This window comes from Embiotoca jacksoni, unplaced genomic scaffold, assembly GCF_022577435.1.
Source record: "Embiotoca jacksoni isolate LCO1_2020_lvr unplaced genomic scaffold, fEmbJac1.0.p SCAF_10, whole genome shotgun sequence".
Taxonomy (NCBI): domain Eukaryota; kingdom Metazoa; phylum Chordata; class Actinopteri; family Embiotocidae; genus Embiotoca; species Embiotoca jacksoni.
The window spans coordinates 9,440,088-9,457,190 of record NW_027185230.1 but is presented as its reverse complement, the minus strand read 5'-3'; the positions used below and the strand labels follow the sequence as shown (position 1 = coordinate 9,457,190).

At 43.3% G+C, this 17,103-nt stretch overlaps 2 protein-coding genes across 2 annotated transcripts in view; both read right to left on the bottom strand.

The window, feature by feature from the left end:
• Window positions 1–5,217, bottom strand: part of lhfpl2a (LHFPL tetraspan subfamily member 2a) — a 32,076-nt gene extending 26,859 nt beyond the window's left edge. The window contains exon 1 of the mRNA XM_069164842.1: window positions 5,055–5,217. The gene's annotated coding sequence lies outside the window, so the exon portion shown is untranslated. The remainder of the gene's footprint in view (window positions 1–5,054) is intronic.
• A 3,662-nt stretch (window positions 5,218–8,879) lies between these two features.
• Window positions 8,880–16,770, bottom strand: arsb (arylsulfatase B). Its single transcript, XM_069164819.1, has 8 exons — window positions 16,290–16,770; window positions 15,428–15,614; window positions 15,081–15,271; window positions 14,705–14,912; window positions 13,116–13,359; window positions 12,080–12,150; window positions 10,470–10,583; window positions 8,880–10,074 (listed from the first exon to the last, which is right to left on the bottom strand). Exons 1-8 carry the CDS (start codon window positions 16,557–16,559, stop codon window positions 9,821–9,823), a joined length of 1,539 nt encoding a protein of 512 aa, XP_069020920.1. The 5' UTR covers window positions 16,560–16,770; the 3' UTR covers window positions 8,880–9,820.
• Between the last annotated feature and the right edge of the window lie 333 nt (window positions 16,771–17,103).

Sequence of the window (17,103 nt, the reverse complement as noted above, 5' to 3'; positions counted from 1 at the left end):
GTCACGGAGGGATCTGGACATTTTAAACTACATACTGATTTATTATTAAAGGTATAGTTGGAAATATTTTGGTAAATGTGCCCTTTTATCTTTCTTACCAAGGGTTAGATGTCTATTAAAAATGACATTAAAGCCAGCGAGCAGTTATGAGTTAGCATATAAAGCGTAGCTGAAACCAAAATGTGAAAGTTCACTCTTCCTTTATCCACCAAGATCAATATCAACAGAAAAAAAACAATAATTTCCTGCAGCCCTTCTTTGAATAGGTAAGAAATTCATAGTTTTGTTTGTAGTCATTGTCGTCTCTCTGTTATATAAACTACAACATGAATGTTAATTATGACTTTCAGCTGGAACACAAACACAATACAATCTGGTGTAATCCCATTCACACACACACACACACACACACACACACACACACACACACACACACACACACACACACACACACACCTCCTCTTCATCATCATCATCATTAACATACAGCTGTGAGTCTCTGATTGCTTCATCCATATTCACATGTCTGATCCAAAGATAAAGATTAAGATAAAGAAGGACAAACAGACAGTTTACCGCATCTGCAATGTCTCAGGGAGCAGATGAAGAGCTGGAGGACCTGCAGCTGCACAGCCAGCGTCTGTCCCCTGAGACTCTGGATGTATCTGTCTTCGTAGACCCGACCAGGTCCAAGTCTTTGTTACTGAGGACACCACCGTCTCATCTCCAGGACCCACGGGGAAGTCCGGAGGACAGGGAGAGGACAGGTAGAGGACAGGTAGAGGACAGATAGAGGACAGGGGGAGGACAGAGAGAGGACATGGAGGACAGGGAGAGGACAGAGAGAGGACAGGGAGAAGACAGGGAGGACAGAGACAGGAGAGGTAGGACAGGGAGAGAATAGAGGCAGGACGGGGAGGGGACAGGGAGGGGACAGGGAGAGGACAGGGAGGGGACAAGAGGGCAGGGAGGGTGATTATCTCCAGAGCTGTCTAATCTGACTGCCCTGCAGAGCAGCAGAGATCTTCAACGTGGAGAAGACACAAGCTCCATGCAGCTTTCCTAAAAACTGTATTTTCATCCAGATCTCCATCCAGCTGAACTACATATTCATTAATATTCATTAATATCCATCCGTGCACGCCGCTTCGTTTCCATGTGAAGCTGTGGATATGTTTCTGTTCAGCTGAATGGTCATTGTGTATCATAGACTCAGTTTTGTCTGACAGACGGTAAAATAACTGGAATCACTGCAGGAACCAGTCCAAAAGTCGATGCAAAAGAAATGTGACAAACCTAAAGATTAATTTCAGTAAGAAAACTGAATATTTTAGGATCTACAGCGAGGATGGAGAATCTTGTGCTCAACTGTATTTCATAACATATAGTTGTATTAATCTTTAACAGGGGAAATATAACAATTAATACATAATATTTATACTGATCGATATCAACCAGACCTACTGAGGTGGTCACGTTTTATTCAAAATTTTAACTACACTTTAAAAGTGAAAAGAAAAATAAATATTGGCTTTGTAAATATCGGTTAGCGTTCAAAGCTAACTAGGCTATCGGCGTCGTCTTTGTTAACGGAAACTTGTGAGAGTTTTACAGAACGAATAATAACAACATGAAAATATCTGAGAATTTATGGGTTTAAACATTTTGGATTTTCAAAAAAAAGTGGATAAAAAGAATGAAGCTGTTTGCAAAATTTGAACAACATTTAACATTAACTTGTTGTTTAGCAAACGAACAAAACCACCGATTCTGACTCAACACTACCGTCTGGTTTAAAATGCAGCTGCTGGTAAAGTTTGCCGTTTGTATTCATTGAAAATAAGAAGTAACTTCGTGTTAGTTTGAATTAATTCAAACTTTGAAAATTCAAAAAGATAGCAGCAGAAGAAGAAGAAGAAGAAGAAGAAGAAGAAGAAGAAGAAGAAGAAGAAGGTTCTCGGACGCCTTCCTCCTCCTTTTCCTCTTCCTCAGACTGAGACCGATTTTTCCAGTAACGGTCAAACAGCTCGTCTCTGCAGCAGCTCCGTAAAAAAAAGAAACGAACTCGGACACGCGGCTGCTTTTAATTCACTCAGAAGCTCGATGGAAACCTTGTAACGTCATGTGACCCAGTTTGGATGCGTCTGAATTTTACAACTGTCTTCCTCGTGTTACGTCACCAAATAAACATTCTGCAGGGCAATAAGACGCATTTTAAAAACATGGTGATGTGTTGGTTTGATTGGAGCTTCCTGGACGCTCCTGTTGAACCGCAGTCGCTGAGAGACACAACAGCACCGAGGGTGAAGTCATGACCAGAAACAGACAGAGACAGCGCTGGTGGTGGAAAACAGATGTGAGGGAGAGTGACCAACCTCCACATACTTGTGCAGCAGTGAGTAGCTCCACGTACGCGTGCAGCAGTGAGTAGCTCCACGTACGCGTGCAGCAGTGAGTAACTCCACGTACGCGTGCAGTGGTTACAGAAGTACGATGCAAATAAACGTGTCTTGTTATCTGGGTCATCTGAGCCGAGGGCTTCCACAGACGAGCTGTATTCCAGATGTTGGTCGCAGCCGGCTGGAGTCGTCTGGTTTGACCTCTGACCCCGGAGCAGCCACTCAGTTAGGGGATTTCACACTCTGGTCACGGTGACAGGGCGGACCGGCTGTGGTTTCAGACTCTGATAGTGAACAACTCTGGTTTCAGACTCTGATAGTGAACAGCTCTGGTTTCAGACTCACACTGATAGTGAACAGCTCTGGTTTCAGACTCACTGATAGTGAACAGCTCTGGTTTCAGACTCACACTGATAGTGAACAGCTCTGGTTTCAGACTCACACTGATAGTGAACAGCACTGGTTTCTCTCACACTGATAGTGAACAGCTCTGGTTTCAGACTCACTGATAGTGAACAGCTCTGGTTTCAGACTCACACTGATACTGAACAGCTCTGGTTTCAGACTCACACTGATAGTGAACAGCTCTGGTTTCAGACTCTGATAGTGAACAGCTCTGGTTTCAGACTCTGATAGTGAACAGCTCTGGTTTCAGACTCACACTGATAGTGAACAGCACTGGTTTCAGACTCACACTGATAGTGAACAGCTCTGGTTTCAGACTCACACTGATAGTGAACAGCTCTGGTTTCAGACTCTGATAATGAACAGCTCTGGTTTCAACCCACAAACCACTTAGCGGTATTTACACTCACAGACGGGTCAGAGTTGGTGTTTATTTAGGATGTGAATGTGTGGAGGAGATGAAGATCAATATAAAAATTGTTCTGACCCGTCCCATGAAGAGCAGCCAGGATCCCAGATTAATGACAGAAGCATCGGCATCAAAGCTCCGAGAGTTACGCGAGGCCGACGATGTGGTCTGCGAGAGCGAGTTAGCAGCTCCAACTTTAGTTTGATGTTTTTCTAACGTGCATTACAAGCAACGCTAACGGCCTCATCTGCACCGAAGTAATAAAAAAAAAGGAGGCTGGTAATATTTTTCCATCCTTTAAAGTTTACCATTCTGTTTAGGAAAGGAGAAAAAAAAAAAAGACATTAAAGGAGTTTTCCAAAGCATCTGCGCTTCACGGCTGCCAAGAGACAGAAAACCGACGTATTCCTGCTTTTCTTGTGGCCTGAATGGAGGAGAGGAGCGTTCTGCAGGGTCCTAACGAACCAAACTCAGGCTTCTGCAACGGGCCCAACACAGAGTCCTGAGGGACCACGTGAGCTGGCACACCACCTCAAACCACTGGCAACCCCTGACAGCAGATCCAGGAACCGCCAGTCACTCACTGACTGATGACCTCAGCACCGTTAAACATCTAAAGCTCAGCTGGATGCGTTTAAAAAAGGAGAAGTTGCAAAGCAAATGGTTGGAGCTAATTACAGAATATAAAGCGGAGACCACACAGTCGCTGCAGAGCTGCAGCTTCACACCTGGAAAGTTGACAACAACACAATGAACTACAAACATAGAGCACAACGAGACAAAAAAACTACAGTGATGTTTCCTGCTGCAATCCATCACTGACCACAGAGCACATGACAGAAGTAGAGCGTTCTTTATGAAACAACCTCACATCCATCTGAAGGTGTCCCTCCCTACCCCCCCCCCCCCCCCCCCACTCCGTCCCCCCAGGGAAACTTTCACACGGGTTCTCAGGTGGGAACCGGTTCTCAGGTTTACTGTTGAAACACAAGACCAGAATGTGTGTCGCACATCGTCAGGTTGCTGACAAACTTTATCTTTAAGTTACAGAGACAGCGTGAACTCTGACCTCCAACAATCGGCAGAGATCAGCTGTTTCAGGTTCATGAGGATTTTTATGGGACGCTTTTATGGGGGAAATAAATCTTGGCTGTTAGTCGAGCTTCTCAAATGTGATTTATCACTTTTCTCCTTTATTTGATGGTAAACTTTATATATTTGGGTTTTTGACTGTTGGGTAAACAGACATTATTTACATTTCTCATCGTTTTCTGACAGTTTGTACCAATTCAGAGTTTTAATGTTTGAAATGTGTCTTTTTCAGCTGCCGTGAATCTTATATTAAAAAAAATAATTGAAAGGAAACGTGATTTCAAGTTGGACATTACACACAACTATCACTGTGACTACTATTTACTTCCATTAAAGCATTTAAAAGTTTATCAAATGTAAATTTACTGTCTTTCCTTATCTTGTCATTAGAGAAAATTTCATAAAATGTGATTTTTAATCGGTCTAACTGGACAAAAAGAGACATCTGTTGACTTAAAAACATTTTTGTTGAATTATGAGCACAAACGTCCTGCAGGAGTTCAAATAGATGAAGAAAACATGTATAAATGTCACATTGAGACGTACCGGGTCGTACTGAGCCTCTCTGCCCGGTAGACCATCAGTCTGCTCGGCTCTGCTGCCACGAGTTTACCCTCAAACACTAAAAACTAGAACCGTGGAGACAACCGGGTTATAGAGAAGTTCCTCTCTGAAGACTGTTTCAGGAGGAAGAACGGCTCCATTGTCGGAGGACAAAGTAGTTTTAAATCGCTCCCTTCATGACTTACGGTTTAACAGCTGCTTGAATCTGGAGCTCCGAGGATCCACAAAGTTGACGGATCTTCTGGTGTTTCGGTGAAGTTCGGGTTTGATCCTGGTTCCTTCCGTTGTTGTTTTCTCCCCGTTAGAGAACCTTCATCCTCTTCCACGTTTCTCCGCCACCACATAAGAATGAATGGCTCCTCTGGCCGGACAGACGGCTGCTGGATGGGAGTGACTGCTGGGTTTCTGCCCTCCCCCATCCACCCAGTCACCCCCTCCACTCCCTCCACCCAGTCCAACCAGTCCTCCCCCATCCAGCCAGTCGTCTGGACAGTACATTATGTATTTCATGGTACTACTATAATACTGGATGACCTGAAATGTTCTGTCCACTTTCAGATTATATAAAGGAATAATAATCTGTATGAAAACAAAACTTAAAATACTTTCAAAGGTTCTGCATGCACAAGAAGACTTTTTATTTCAGGGATTTTCATTTGTCTTGACTACGTGACAGAAAAGGTTGGAAATAAAACATGAATTTTCAGTAAAACTATCTGCAATTATGACATTTTATTTTCATAGAACCTGTGTTAACTGATTATTTTGGCCACTAGGGGGCAGCGCAGGAAGCTGTCGGCAAAAAGAAGAAATTATGACTCAACTGTTGCTGTTTAAAATCTGTTTATTTCAAAGAGTCATAATCACTTAATGATGGTTTGTTCACATTTGTTGTAAATCATCTTGTGTTTTCGTTTTCTTAGTTTTTTCCTCATAAATATTGTATTTAGCTATAATTCTTTGGCCACCAGGGGGGCAGGGCAACCAGCTCTAAGATAAAGAAATATATTACAAATCATGTTGTTCATGTCAGCAAAAAGGTTCAGAGTTCAAATCCAGGCCTGGGCCTTTCTGTGTGGGTGCTCCGACTTCCTCCCACCATCCAAAAAACATGGACCTCAGGTTAATTGGTAATTCTACAAATTGCCCTTAGGTGTGAATGAGAGCGTGAATGGTCTTTGTCTCTGTGTTGGCCCTGTGATGGATTGGCAACCTGTCCAGGGTGTACCCTGCCTTTGCCCAAAGTGAGCTGGGGTAGGAATATATTTAAAGATATTGCGAAAATGTGATTTATGTCTGAAAGGTCACAATCAAATTATATTTCCTTATCCAGTATAGAGTTCAGAGATCATAATTTAACGTTTTATCATCTATATAAAACAGTTGTTGTTCCACTATCAGCATCTGCGATAACGAGTTATTCACACGGTATCACATGAACATGAGTCGACTTCGTGTCGCATTCTCTTTACATGTGAGTCCAAACCAGAGACTGTAAATAACCTTTAACCTTTACCGGTAGGCTGACAGCTGAACTAACCAACACATTGTGAAGGCTCAGTCTGCTCAGGTCCAACATGGCCAACATGGTCCTCTGAAAGCTGCACACAGAAAGCCAAACTTAGCATTAGTTCCAGACGTGTTTCTATGAACCCACCGCGTCCCGTTCACAGTCTGCAGTCTTTATTGTTCATAGAAACACATGGCGCCTGCTCACAGACGACAGTTTAAGAATGTGAAACAACAACTTTTGTACATTCATGTTCACTTTGTATGACGGTTAGGGTGAGTACAAGTGTAACTGGACTGTTCTGGGTGTGTCGTAACCAGGAGGGGAACAACTGGTACCTCGGTGTCTCTGATTTCGAGCTTCTCAGTCGATCTGATGAGACTTGAATGAAGTGGAAACACAGCTGAAGTCTCCTGACTCGGTCTGCTGGCTGAACAACAGAGGTTATTGTCAGTAATAACAGCCCTGATGTCGTCCATCCGGCTCCTGAGATCATTGTTGATCTGACTGACCTCTGTCAGTCTGCAGAATTACTTCCTTTAATAGATCACCGATTGATCCAATAAATGGCGTTGGGAGCTACGAGGTCGGCGTCTGTCTTAGATCTGAGTGGACCAGAGTCTGTTCATTGGAGAATAAGATGGACTTTATTTACTCTATATCTTTACAACAGCTGTTAGATGAATGGGCAATTAATTATGAGTCACGGTATCCAGAGGATAAACACCACTCTAAAATGAATCAGCTGCTAGCTAGCTTAATGTTTGGTGACATTCATGAGTGGTGAAATATTTACAAAATATTGAAAAGTATTTACTGTATAAATATATTTTTAGATCTCACCTGAACAACTTTGTTTACTCAGCAATTCAGGTACAGGAATATTTATGCTGTCATATGCAGGCTTTAAACTAACTGAATCCAACTGTTACATAAGGTTTAAAAAAAATAAAAAATAAAGCAGGTTGTTATTATTACAATAATGAAAAGACACGTTCTGTGGTCTTTTTATTATGACAGCAAACTGATGAGGATCCGAGCTGCAAAGAGCTTTTCCTCTGTAGTTCTTTCCCTTAAAGGGGTTATTGTACTTCAGGTGAGAGCCGAGAGGCTGCGAGTCTCAGAGCAAGATCAAGTGTGAAAGAGTCTCCAAAACCACTTTGAGAAGTCTGAGGAGGAGCTGTGACGCCGAGGCCGGCTGCTCACGATCACAGGGAGGAAGAAGATGGAGCACATGAAGACGTGTCTGAGAAACTGGTGGTTTTTACATGAACAGCAGCGCTGCCAGCATCTAATTAAAGATAGTGTCCCACCATCCTGAATGCAGAGTTGTGATTGAAGAGTAAACGAACCGAAGAATGACACATTTATGACCTCAGGATTCTCACAAACCTAAAATAATCATGTGGTTTTCACACGTCAGTTTAAATACCTGTTGACAGTTTGGTAGAAAACTTTGTTTTTGAAGGAGGCTCAAGTCACACAGTAACTCTATATTCTTTAAAAAATAAACATGACAATATACGAGTTATCCACATGAAAAAGTGGATCAGGGTTTAAAATTTAAGAAGTAGTTGTTGGCATCACACATGTGCTGTGGGCCGACCATATGGAGCGACTGTGAACACATGAATAATTCAGAGAGGTTTGACCTCAAATCTCAAAAGAGCTCATTAATAAGATATTAAAGTTCAATCTGAAGAAGAAGAGTCTGAAGACACCGCAGATAAAAAAGAAGACGGCGTTCAGGAGGAACCTCCGAGTCCAAACTACAACCTCAACACCAACATCCCAGCTGTGGTTTCCACGGCGACAGGTCTGCTAACAGTGTGATGATATAACCCGCTGATGTCAAACATCCCAGCTGTGGTTTCCATGGCGACAGGTCTGATAATGGCTGCTCATGTCCAACGTCCCAGGTGTTTTTCTGTAGCAGCAGAGTTGTTGTTTGCTTTTCTCAGCTGCCAATCAATACACACGGAGGGTCAAAGGTCGCAGCCCACATTAGGACGGGGCCCCCTGCCCTCTGCAGGGAGTATTTCCTGTGGCACTCCGCATGCCAGGGGGAGGTCAAACACCGAGGGGTGAAAGGTCAAACACTGAGGGGTCAAAAGTCAGGAGTCAGGATTTTCTCTTGCTCAGAAATATGCAGGTGACCCCTCTATGGAAGAATGTCATTATTAACCTTTGTTTTGTACGACGGTTATTAAAGTCATTTTCCACAGCAGCTAAGCAGACACATCTCCATAACTCCAAGAGAAGGATCCTCTCAGGAACGGCCTGGTATGTGGCAGCTTCATCTGAAGACACAATGTCTTCAAGAGACAGTTGAAGACATTCTTCACATATTCAACCTCCAAGTAGAAACTCAGTGAAACCTTGTTAACACCAACTTATTAACTCTGGAGGAGAAGGAAAGAAACGAAACACTGAAAATCATCTGAATGTCAGACGAACTGCAGCCAGAATCACGACGTTTCAGTGAGTTCACATTTTCACACCGTTTTAGTCTCTTTATTTAAAAAAAAACATATGAAATATAAACTGGGTAAGAAATCGTAATCTTTGATCTGTTCACGAAGGCAGCAGACAACATTTCATTTGAAACATTTCATTTTTAAAAATATAATTCAAACACATTCCCGTGGGGCCAAAATCTCTCTCTTCCATCTCACACTGATGATGTCATTTACAACCTGAGTCTGCTCCATAGTTACGGGGGTGGGGGGGTGGAGGAGTCATGGAATCAAGGCCCTCACCATAACATTAGTTTGGTAATTAGCCTCCAAAAGGACTCCTGAAGGGGGCGGGGTTTATGACCAATACTGTAACCAGCCACCAGAGGGCAGTCGAAGCGATTTGGTTTAACCTCTGCAGAGCTGAGGAGAACTGCAGTTACATGATTACTGTCTTTGAATTAAAAAATTATGATCAGCTTTATGCACTATATTTATATAATTTATTGCATATTAAGTCACTTCATTCAATATCAAATATTGACAAGTGCAGCTTTAAATGTAAAATTCTGTATAAAATCATCATCACGAGCATCGACTCTTTCTCACTGTACAGTCTGTAAGAATGTAAATTTAAATCCTCAAATAGACACCGTGGTTTAGAGGATGAATTATTTTTTCTCAGGTTCATAAATACGACCTGATATTTCTGAGTGGATTTGTGTTTGAGACGTTCGAAGGACCCGTAGCTGCTCAGCAGCTTCTGTAATTATTGTATGATAAATTGTCTGATTGACACATTAAACTCATCATCATCATCATCGTAAAATAAGATGTTTCCTTTTTCTCCACAGAAGAAGAAAAGTCCTGCTTTTAATTTACAGTAAACAAAGTGCTCCAAACTCCCAGTGTCCGTCTCTGGGGTCTCCATCTACTCCCTGTACCCCGTATACGTCGTGTCCGTCTCCGTCTCCTCCGTCTCCGTCTACTCCCAGGGCCCCCAGGCTCCAGAGGGACCCGGGTCACACCGAGGGTCATCGTCAGGGAAGTTGATGGGTGAAGCTCCTTTCTGGAGGTGTTGCAGTCGACTGAGGAGGAAGTCCACGATGGCGGGGAACTGAGCCGACACCTCGTTCCTCTCCTCAGGATCCTTTTCTACGTCAAACAACATCACGGACTTCAGTGGGTCCAACTCAGAGGAGATGTTGTGACCGGGCCGCGGGAACCAAACAGCACAACCTGGAGGGAACCAGAGGAAGGATGTCAGCGGCAGCAGGGGAAAGAAACTGAGCACATTTAATCAAGTTAAGGTGCTGAACCTGAACATTTCCATTTTCAATACATGTCAAAGGGAAATTTGGTTTTAACCTCAAAACATACCTGAAAAAAATAATAAAGTTTCAAAACATTATTTCTAGTGAAGATTAGGGGGTCCAAAAATTGATGGCGGCTCACGTTATGTTTCAGATGTTTATGGGTACCTGGTGATCCGATCAGGACCGACTGATGGTGCCACATAAAACCAGTTCATTAAAAACTTTCAATATTAAATATTATTTCCAGCACAGATGAATGAATGAATGTGTGTCTGTGCATACATGCGAGTTCCAACCCAGACTAAACATGGTACTGACCCGGGTAGCCCGTCAGCAGCTTCCAGTTGGAGGATCGGATGGCTGCGTGAATGGACACGTTGAAGCTGGAGGTGACCGGTGGAGACAAAGTGAACTGACGGTGTCTGCCAGGACCTGCAGGGAGGAGAGGACAGCAAAGAAGACGAGGTTTCTAAAGAGACTTGAAAGAAAAAAAAAAAATCTTTTCACGAGTCAAAACCCAAAGAAAGAATATTTTGATCCCATTTTTTCCTGTCAGCTCTCGGGCCCATTGTATTGCCTTTCAGCTTCTTGTTTTGGTTTTAGGCTCTTTCTAGACATATTATCATAAACTGAGGCTACTGATGCGTTTTCTTTTGCAGGTGAGAGATTTGAACCAAGTTAAAGCTTCACTTCTCAATATTTTAAATCCCATGTTTTCCTCTCATCTCTACGGCACATTTTAGTGTCTTTCAGGTCCTTGTTTTGGTTTTACACTCCTCGTTCTAGATTTATTCTTTTAAACTGAGGTTATTTCAGTTTTCTTTTGCAGATGAGAGACTTTAACAAAGTTCAACTTTGACTTATCAATACCTTTAATCCCGTACCGGCTCAGAGATGGAGGTGGTTTGGTCCAATAATATTACGTGATTCAGACCAGAAGGAGTCAACTCAAATGTGTCTCTGCTAAAAACAAGGCAGTCACATGTCTCACTTCCTGGAAACCTCCCTACAATCAGAGAGGTTAAACACCCTTCTTCAAATGTCAACCATCTCAGATTACTGATGACAGTTTCAACAATGACTGATGACAGTTTCAGCTCTGTGTTATCAGTATTCCTCACATGAAAACAGAATAATATCAACTTTAATGTGACAGAACAATGAAGCTAATTGGGATTCAGTTAACTTTTAATTTAGATTATAATATTTAGACAGAGCGGCTCAAGTTAATCTGAATAAAACGTAACTTTAGAAATAACAAACCCTGAGATTCCAGCGTGTGTGCGTTTCATGAAGAACCTGAAACTGGACGTCCAATAATAATCAACCAGCCATGAGAGAGATGGTCAAATAAACAGTCCTGATCCACTCAAACACATTTTAAACACTCAGAACAAACAACTCTAATGAGTTCAGTCAGATGTTACGTGACTTTCTATTCTGAGGCCTCTGCTGTCTGACTGGGATCTGTCTAATTCCTGGTGTCTTCTGGTGGAGACGCACTCACACAGTCAGACAGAGGAAGGAGGAGGGAGGAGGAGGAAGGTGGATGGAAGAGGAAGGAGGAGGAGGAGGAAGTAGGGAGGAGGAGGAAGAAGGAAGGAGGAAGAGGAGGAGTAAAAGGAGGAGGAGAAGGAGGAGGAGGAGGAGGAAGAAGGAGATAACGTGAGGTTTTTATCCTCTCAGGCTGTCAGACTGATCACCACTAGATGAATTATGACTGAGAGAATTTAAACTGCTCCATCAGATCACCAACCTGCATGTCGGGTTAATTAGTGACTAAATTAGTAACTTGATTTTTGATTACATGATTTACAAATCATTGCATTCTGTTTTTATTTACATTTTACACAGCGTCACTACTTTTCCGGTAACGTGGTTGTAGAATAACCAAACAGTCATGAGTGGCAGGCTGAAGGTGAACTTACAGGGAGCGATGTCCACATAGAGAGGGTCGATGTTGTGCAGCAGCTCCAGTCTGGGGGAGGCAAAGCCTTTACTGTAAGATAGAAGCAGAGTTACTCTTAAACATATGAATACACAACACACACACACACACACACACACACACACACACACACACACACACACACACACACACACACACACACACACACACACACAGTGTGAGCCGTAAATGTGAAGCAGCTGGCTGCAGTCATATACTCTGACCACAGACACACACACACACACACACACCACTCTCACTGACCACAGTCTGATAACACATCTAAAATAACTCTCGCTCTGCGGCCTTCTCTAGGTGTTTATTCCCTCCGTCTAACCTGTCAGGCTGCTGCTCTCTGAAACAGACCATCCAATTACTGCAGAGTGTAACTGTAAAGCAGCAAAAACAAATGGTGTTGTTGTGTTGCGCACACCGTGCGGTCAGCTGATGAGCAGCAGCCAATCAGGTCAGAGGAGGCTGTGAGCGGTAGTTTGTGGTCCCCGAGTTTGATTTTCTGCTGCAGCCTGCAGTCCTCCTCCCTCTGAGTCCACATTTAATTTACAGATGTAATCTGTCAGTCAGACCAGGTGACTGACAGCTGTCGTTCTCCACCTGAACACTAACTCACATGGACGGAACATCTGAGGTCAGCAGCAGCTTCATCAGGTCACTGAGAACTTCTTTAAAAGGTTTACCAGAACAACAAAACTTCAGCTGCACGTGTAATTCAATATATCATGTTCAAAAGGATTAGAACTTCTCAGATCTGTGGCCACATTAAAGGATCTGCAGATAAACAAATCAGCAGATCTGAGAGCTATTTAAGAGCTGTGTTTGTTCTCAGAGGTGGAGACGGAAGAAACAAACAGAGGGATGGAAGGAAGACTGATTTTTGAGAGAATCACTGATGGAATTTCCTCCTCTTTGAGGTCCACAGACAGACAAAGGGCTCATTGAGGGAGAGAGCTGCTACAAGAAAAGGGGGGGGTGACAACATCCAGAACATTTCACATCACCTGATGGTGTTCCACACGTTGAACCCGTCCAGAGGCTTGGTGCCTTTGGTGCTCCCTTCCGCAAGGCCAACGAGCGTCGGCAGCCAGTCGGAGATGTGGATCAGCTCGTGGCTGACGGTTCCGGGTCGGTTCAGCAGTGGGCCGGCGACAAACCCCACCCCCCGGACTCCTCCCTCCCACAGGGACCACTTCCTGCCCCGCAGAGGCCAGTTGCTGCCGCCAGAGAGAGTCTGACCTCCATTATCTAAAACAACCAGAGAGAATCTGACCTCCGTTATCTAAAACAACCAGAGAGAGTCTGACCTCCGTTATCTAAAACAACCAGAGAGAATCTGACCTCCGTTATCTAAAACAACCAGAGAGAGTCTGACCTCCGTTATCTAAAACAACCAGAGAGAGTCTGACCTCCGTTATCTGAAACAATCAGAGAGAGTCTGACCTCCGTTATCTGAAACAATCAGAGAGAGTCTGACCTCCGTTATCTGAAACAATCAGAGAGAGTCTGACCTCCGTTATCTGAAACAATCAGAGAGAGTCTGACCTCCGTTATCTGAAAACAGTTCTATCTCTACGGGTCCGGTTCTATCTCAGGCAGAAACACCCTCTTCACCTTTTCAGCATCGTTGTCTCCTAATGAGCCTTTAAACTCTAAAATAACCCTCTCAGCCGTCTCCTTCTTCTCATTTCAATCATGAGAAGCTCCACACAGAAACCTGACAGCAGTCACATGTTTAGATGAAGCGCTCTGAGCCTCATTTAATGTTCTAGAAGTCAGATATTTATCCTGGTTCAACAGAACAACCTCCAGAGACCTGGGAGAGGACACCAGCCAAGAAAGTTCTCTTTCTGTCTGTTAATCTGCATGATGCTGAACAAACACAGCAGAAGACTGTCCTCTAGTGGACAACACAGAGTATTACATGCAACCACTTGCTGGTTGACTTCCATTCAGCTGCAGAAAACATCCTGACATTATAACAAACGTTCTCCTGATTATCTCCTCTGTAGGGCTGTCCGTAAACTTTAAGTTCATTCAAATAATTGTGTTTATTTGCTGTTTTCTGTTCATTTTATGGAACCATTATAGTATTAAACTAATCATAGTTTAATGATAGAACTTACAAAGAAGATTTGTTTCATGGAGTTTAACATTAAGATATATAAATACAAATTTCGGTTTGGGTGTGAGGCTTCATAAACAAAACAGATAAATGACAAACACCAACCTATTATACAACTGAAAAATAAAACGCATGATTCAATACTGAAATAAAATCAAAATAAACGATGTTTGTATGAAGATAATGGATAAATAAAGCGAATATACCGGTGGTCCTTAAAGCAGCTGTTTTTGAGAGATGTAAGGAGATCCTGCTAGTCGCCCTGAGATTTGCTGTGAATTTTTTTCCTAAATCTCTGAGCCGCAAAAGCCAAATTAATAGGAACTATCTCAGGTTGAAATAGAGCAGAATTATTCTTTAAGAAGCTACGATTGTTGCTTTGTGAAATGTAATTAAATCTAAATCATCAAGTTGTATTTCCTGACCAGAATCAGTGTGTTCATCCATCGTCTGAGATCAGGACCGTACCTGTGGAGAACACCAGCACCGTGTTGTCCCAGAAACCCCGGCGCTGCAGAGCCACCGTGATGTTTCCCACCGCCTCGTCCATGGCCGACACCATGCCGGCGTACAGCCTGCGATGGGGGTCTGTGATGAAGCTGTAGGGGGCCACGTAGCGCTCTGGTACCTGCAGGGGGGCGTGGACGGCCTGCAGCGCCACGTAAAGGAAGAGAGGCTGGAAGATGGGAAAAATAAATGAACATTTATCTTTGTGAGGAACAATTAGAGATTTAGAACGAGCTTCACTTTGAGTCAGACATTTAAAATGACTCTAAAAAGATTAAAACAGGTTTAAATGTTTATGTTTTAATATAGTTCCCTCAGTTTCCCGTGTGTGACTCACCTTGTCTCTGTTGTGTCCTTCTATGATGCTGACGGCTCTCTCACTCAACAGCTCGGTGGAGTAGACTCCTTCGTAACCCACGGCGACCGCCTCGCCATCCCTCAGGTCCAACGCACAGCGGCTCAGGTTCAGAGCCGAGATGGGACTGCAGCGCACATGAGTGAAGTAATCCTCTCCTCCTGTCAGGTAACCTGCAGCACACAGGAAGCAGGTAAGTCTGTATGTCGGCATCAGCTGCTTCAGTACGATAACTGATAATCAGAGTTTATTATCTGCTGGGTTATACAAATTAAAGAAGAAACACTCGCTTTCTCTCCGACATGTTTCTTCTTCAACAACATACAAACCAAAGTAGGAGTCGAAGCCCCTCCGTGTGGGCAGGCAGTCCTTCCTGAACATGCCCAGGTGCCACTTGCCCACCATGTGCGAGGCGTAGCCGGCGTCCTTCATCAGCTCCGGCAGCAGCTTCTCGTCCAGAGGAACGCAGGACGGCTGACACGGCCAGATGATCTGGTGCTGCAGGCCCGTGTGGATCTGAAGGTCAAAGAGGAACACGGGGAGGAAATAGTCAACCTGCAGCTAGAAACACCACAAAGTCACATGATAGAGTGGAGAAGAGGAAACCAGATGATGTAATAACACTATTTCTTCTTCTTCTTCTTTCCACCAATGTTTAAATTAGATCGTTTTACTTCTCTTATAAACCTGAACATATTTGACAGATCAGCAACATCATGCACTGAAGGCTGCTTCAGAATTAGTTATCATTATCTCACATTTGATCTGAATGAAAGCAGGTTTCCAATTAAAGAGTTACAGGAGATAATACCCTCTTAAATGAACAACAGTTAGTCATAAGTCCTCCTTATAGAAACAGACAAACTTTAGCAGAAAAAAAACAGCCTGAAACAGTTTGTCACTGAAATAATAAGTTGAAAACAGAAAAACACTCAAAAACTAGTTTGCTAAAGGATTCATTAAATAGTTTTATTTTGTTGATGTTGAGTTTACTATGATAGAGAACTCTGAAATCTTCAGATTTAAGAAGCTGGGGCATCAAAAGTTGGGACATTTGTCCTTAAAATTTACGTATTTAATCAATCATTTAACAGATTGTTGCCAAAAAAACATTATGCCAATTGATTAATTAATTAATTAATAAACTGATGCCCCTGCAGGACCACGAAAAGCTCTGGAGAAGGACCTCACCTGGTACCTGCCGGTCATCAGCTGGTTCCGGGACGGGGTGCACAGCGGCTGGACGTAGTAGTTCTCCAGCCGGACTCCTCGGGCCGACAGGCGGTCCAGGTTCGGGGTTCTGATCTCGGAGCCATGGTACCCGACGTCGAACCAGCCGAAGTCATCGGCCAGGATGAAGACGACGTGAGGCCGCCGAGACGCTCGAACCGCAGGAAGGTTGAAGATGAACCCCGCGGTGATGACCCAGAGAGCCGCCGGATTTCTGACAGCCGCCGTCATGTTGGGTCGGTAAAATCACAACATAAGAAGTTAGTAGAATAATATTAAAATACAACAGGAAGTCCGTCGCGCCGCGTTCAGCGGAGGAAGAAACACACCGGAAACGCCAGCAGTTAATTATTTGCCCCAAACAGAAAAGGTCAGTGTACCAATACAAAAATACAGCCGTGTTTTAATAAAGTTAAAGTGAAGCTGCTGACACTTCCCTGTTCTGGAGGTTGAAACCAATGCCGGGACTCAAGCAGCCAATCAGGTGACTGGAAAATACAGCCAATCACGTGATGTACGGGAGCCCAAATGGAAACCGTTATCGATGCGTTAAAATAGAATAAAGCACAAACTACATGGATGGATACTTTATAATGTCATAGTTTTCACTATATAAATGTTATAGTTTTTACTTTATAATATTATAGTTTTTACTTTATAATATTGTATATTAAGTGGTTATTTACGAGAAAGGCAGAGCCTCTATTTTCCAGTGTTTCACTGTCACAGTCATGCAGGTGACTACACAGCTGAAGAGAGTTTAGTAATTAACTCT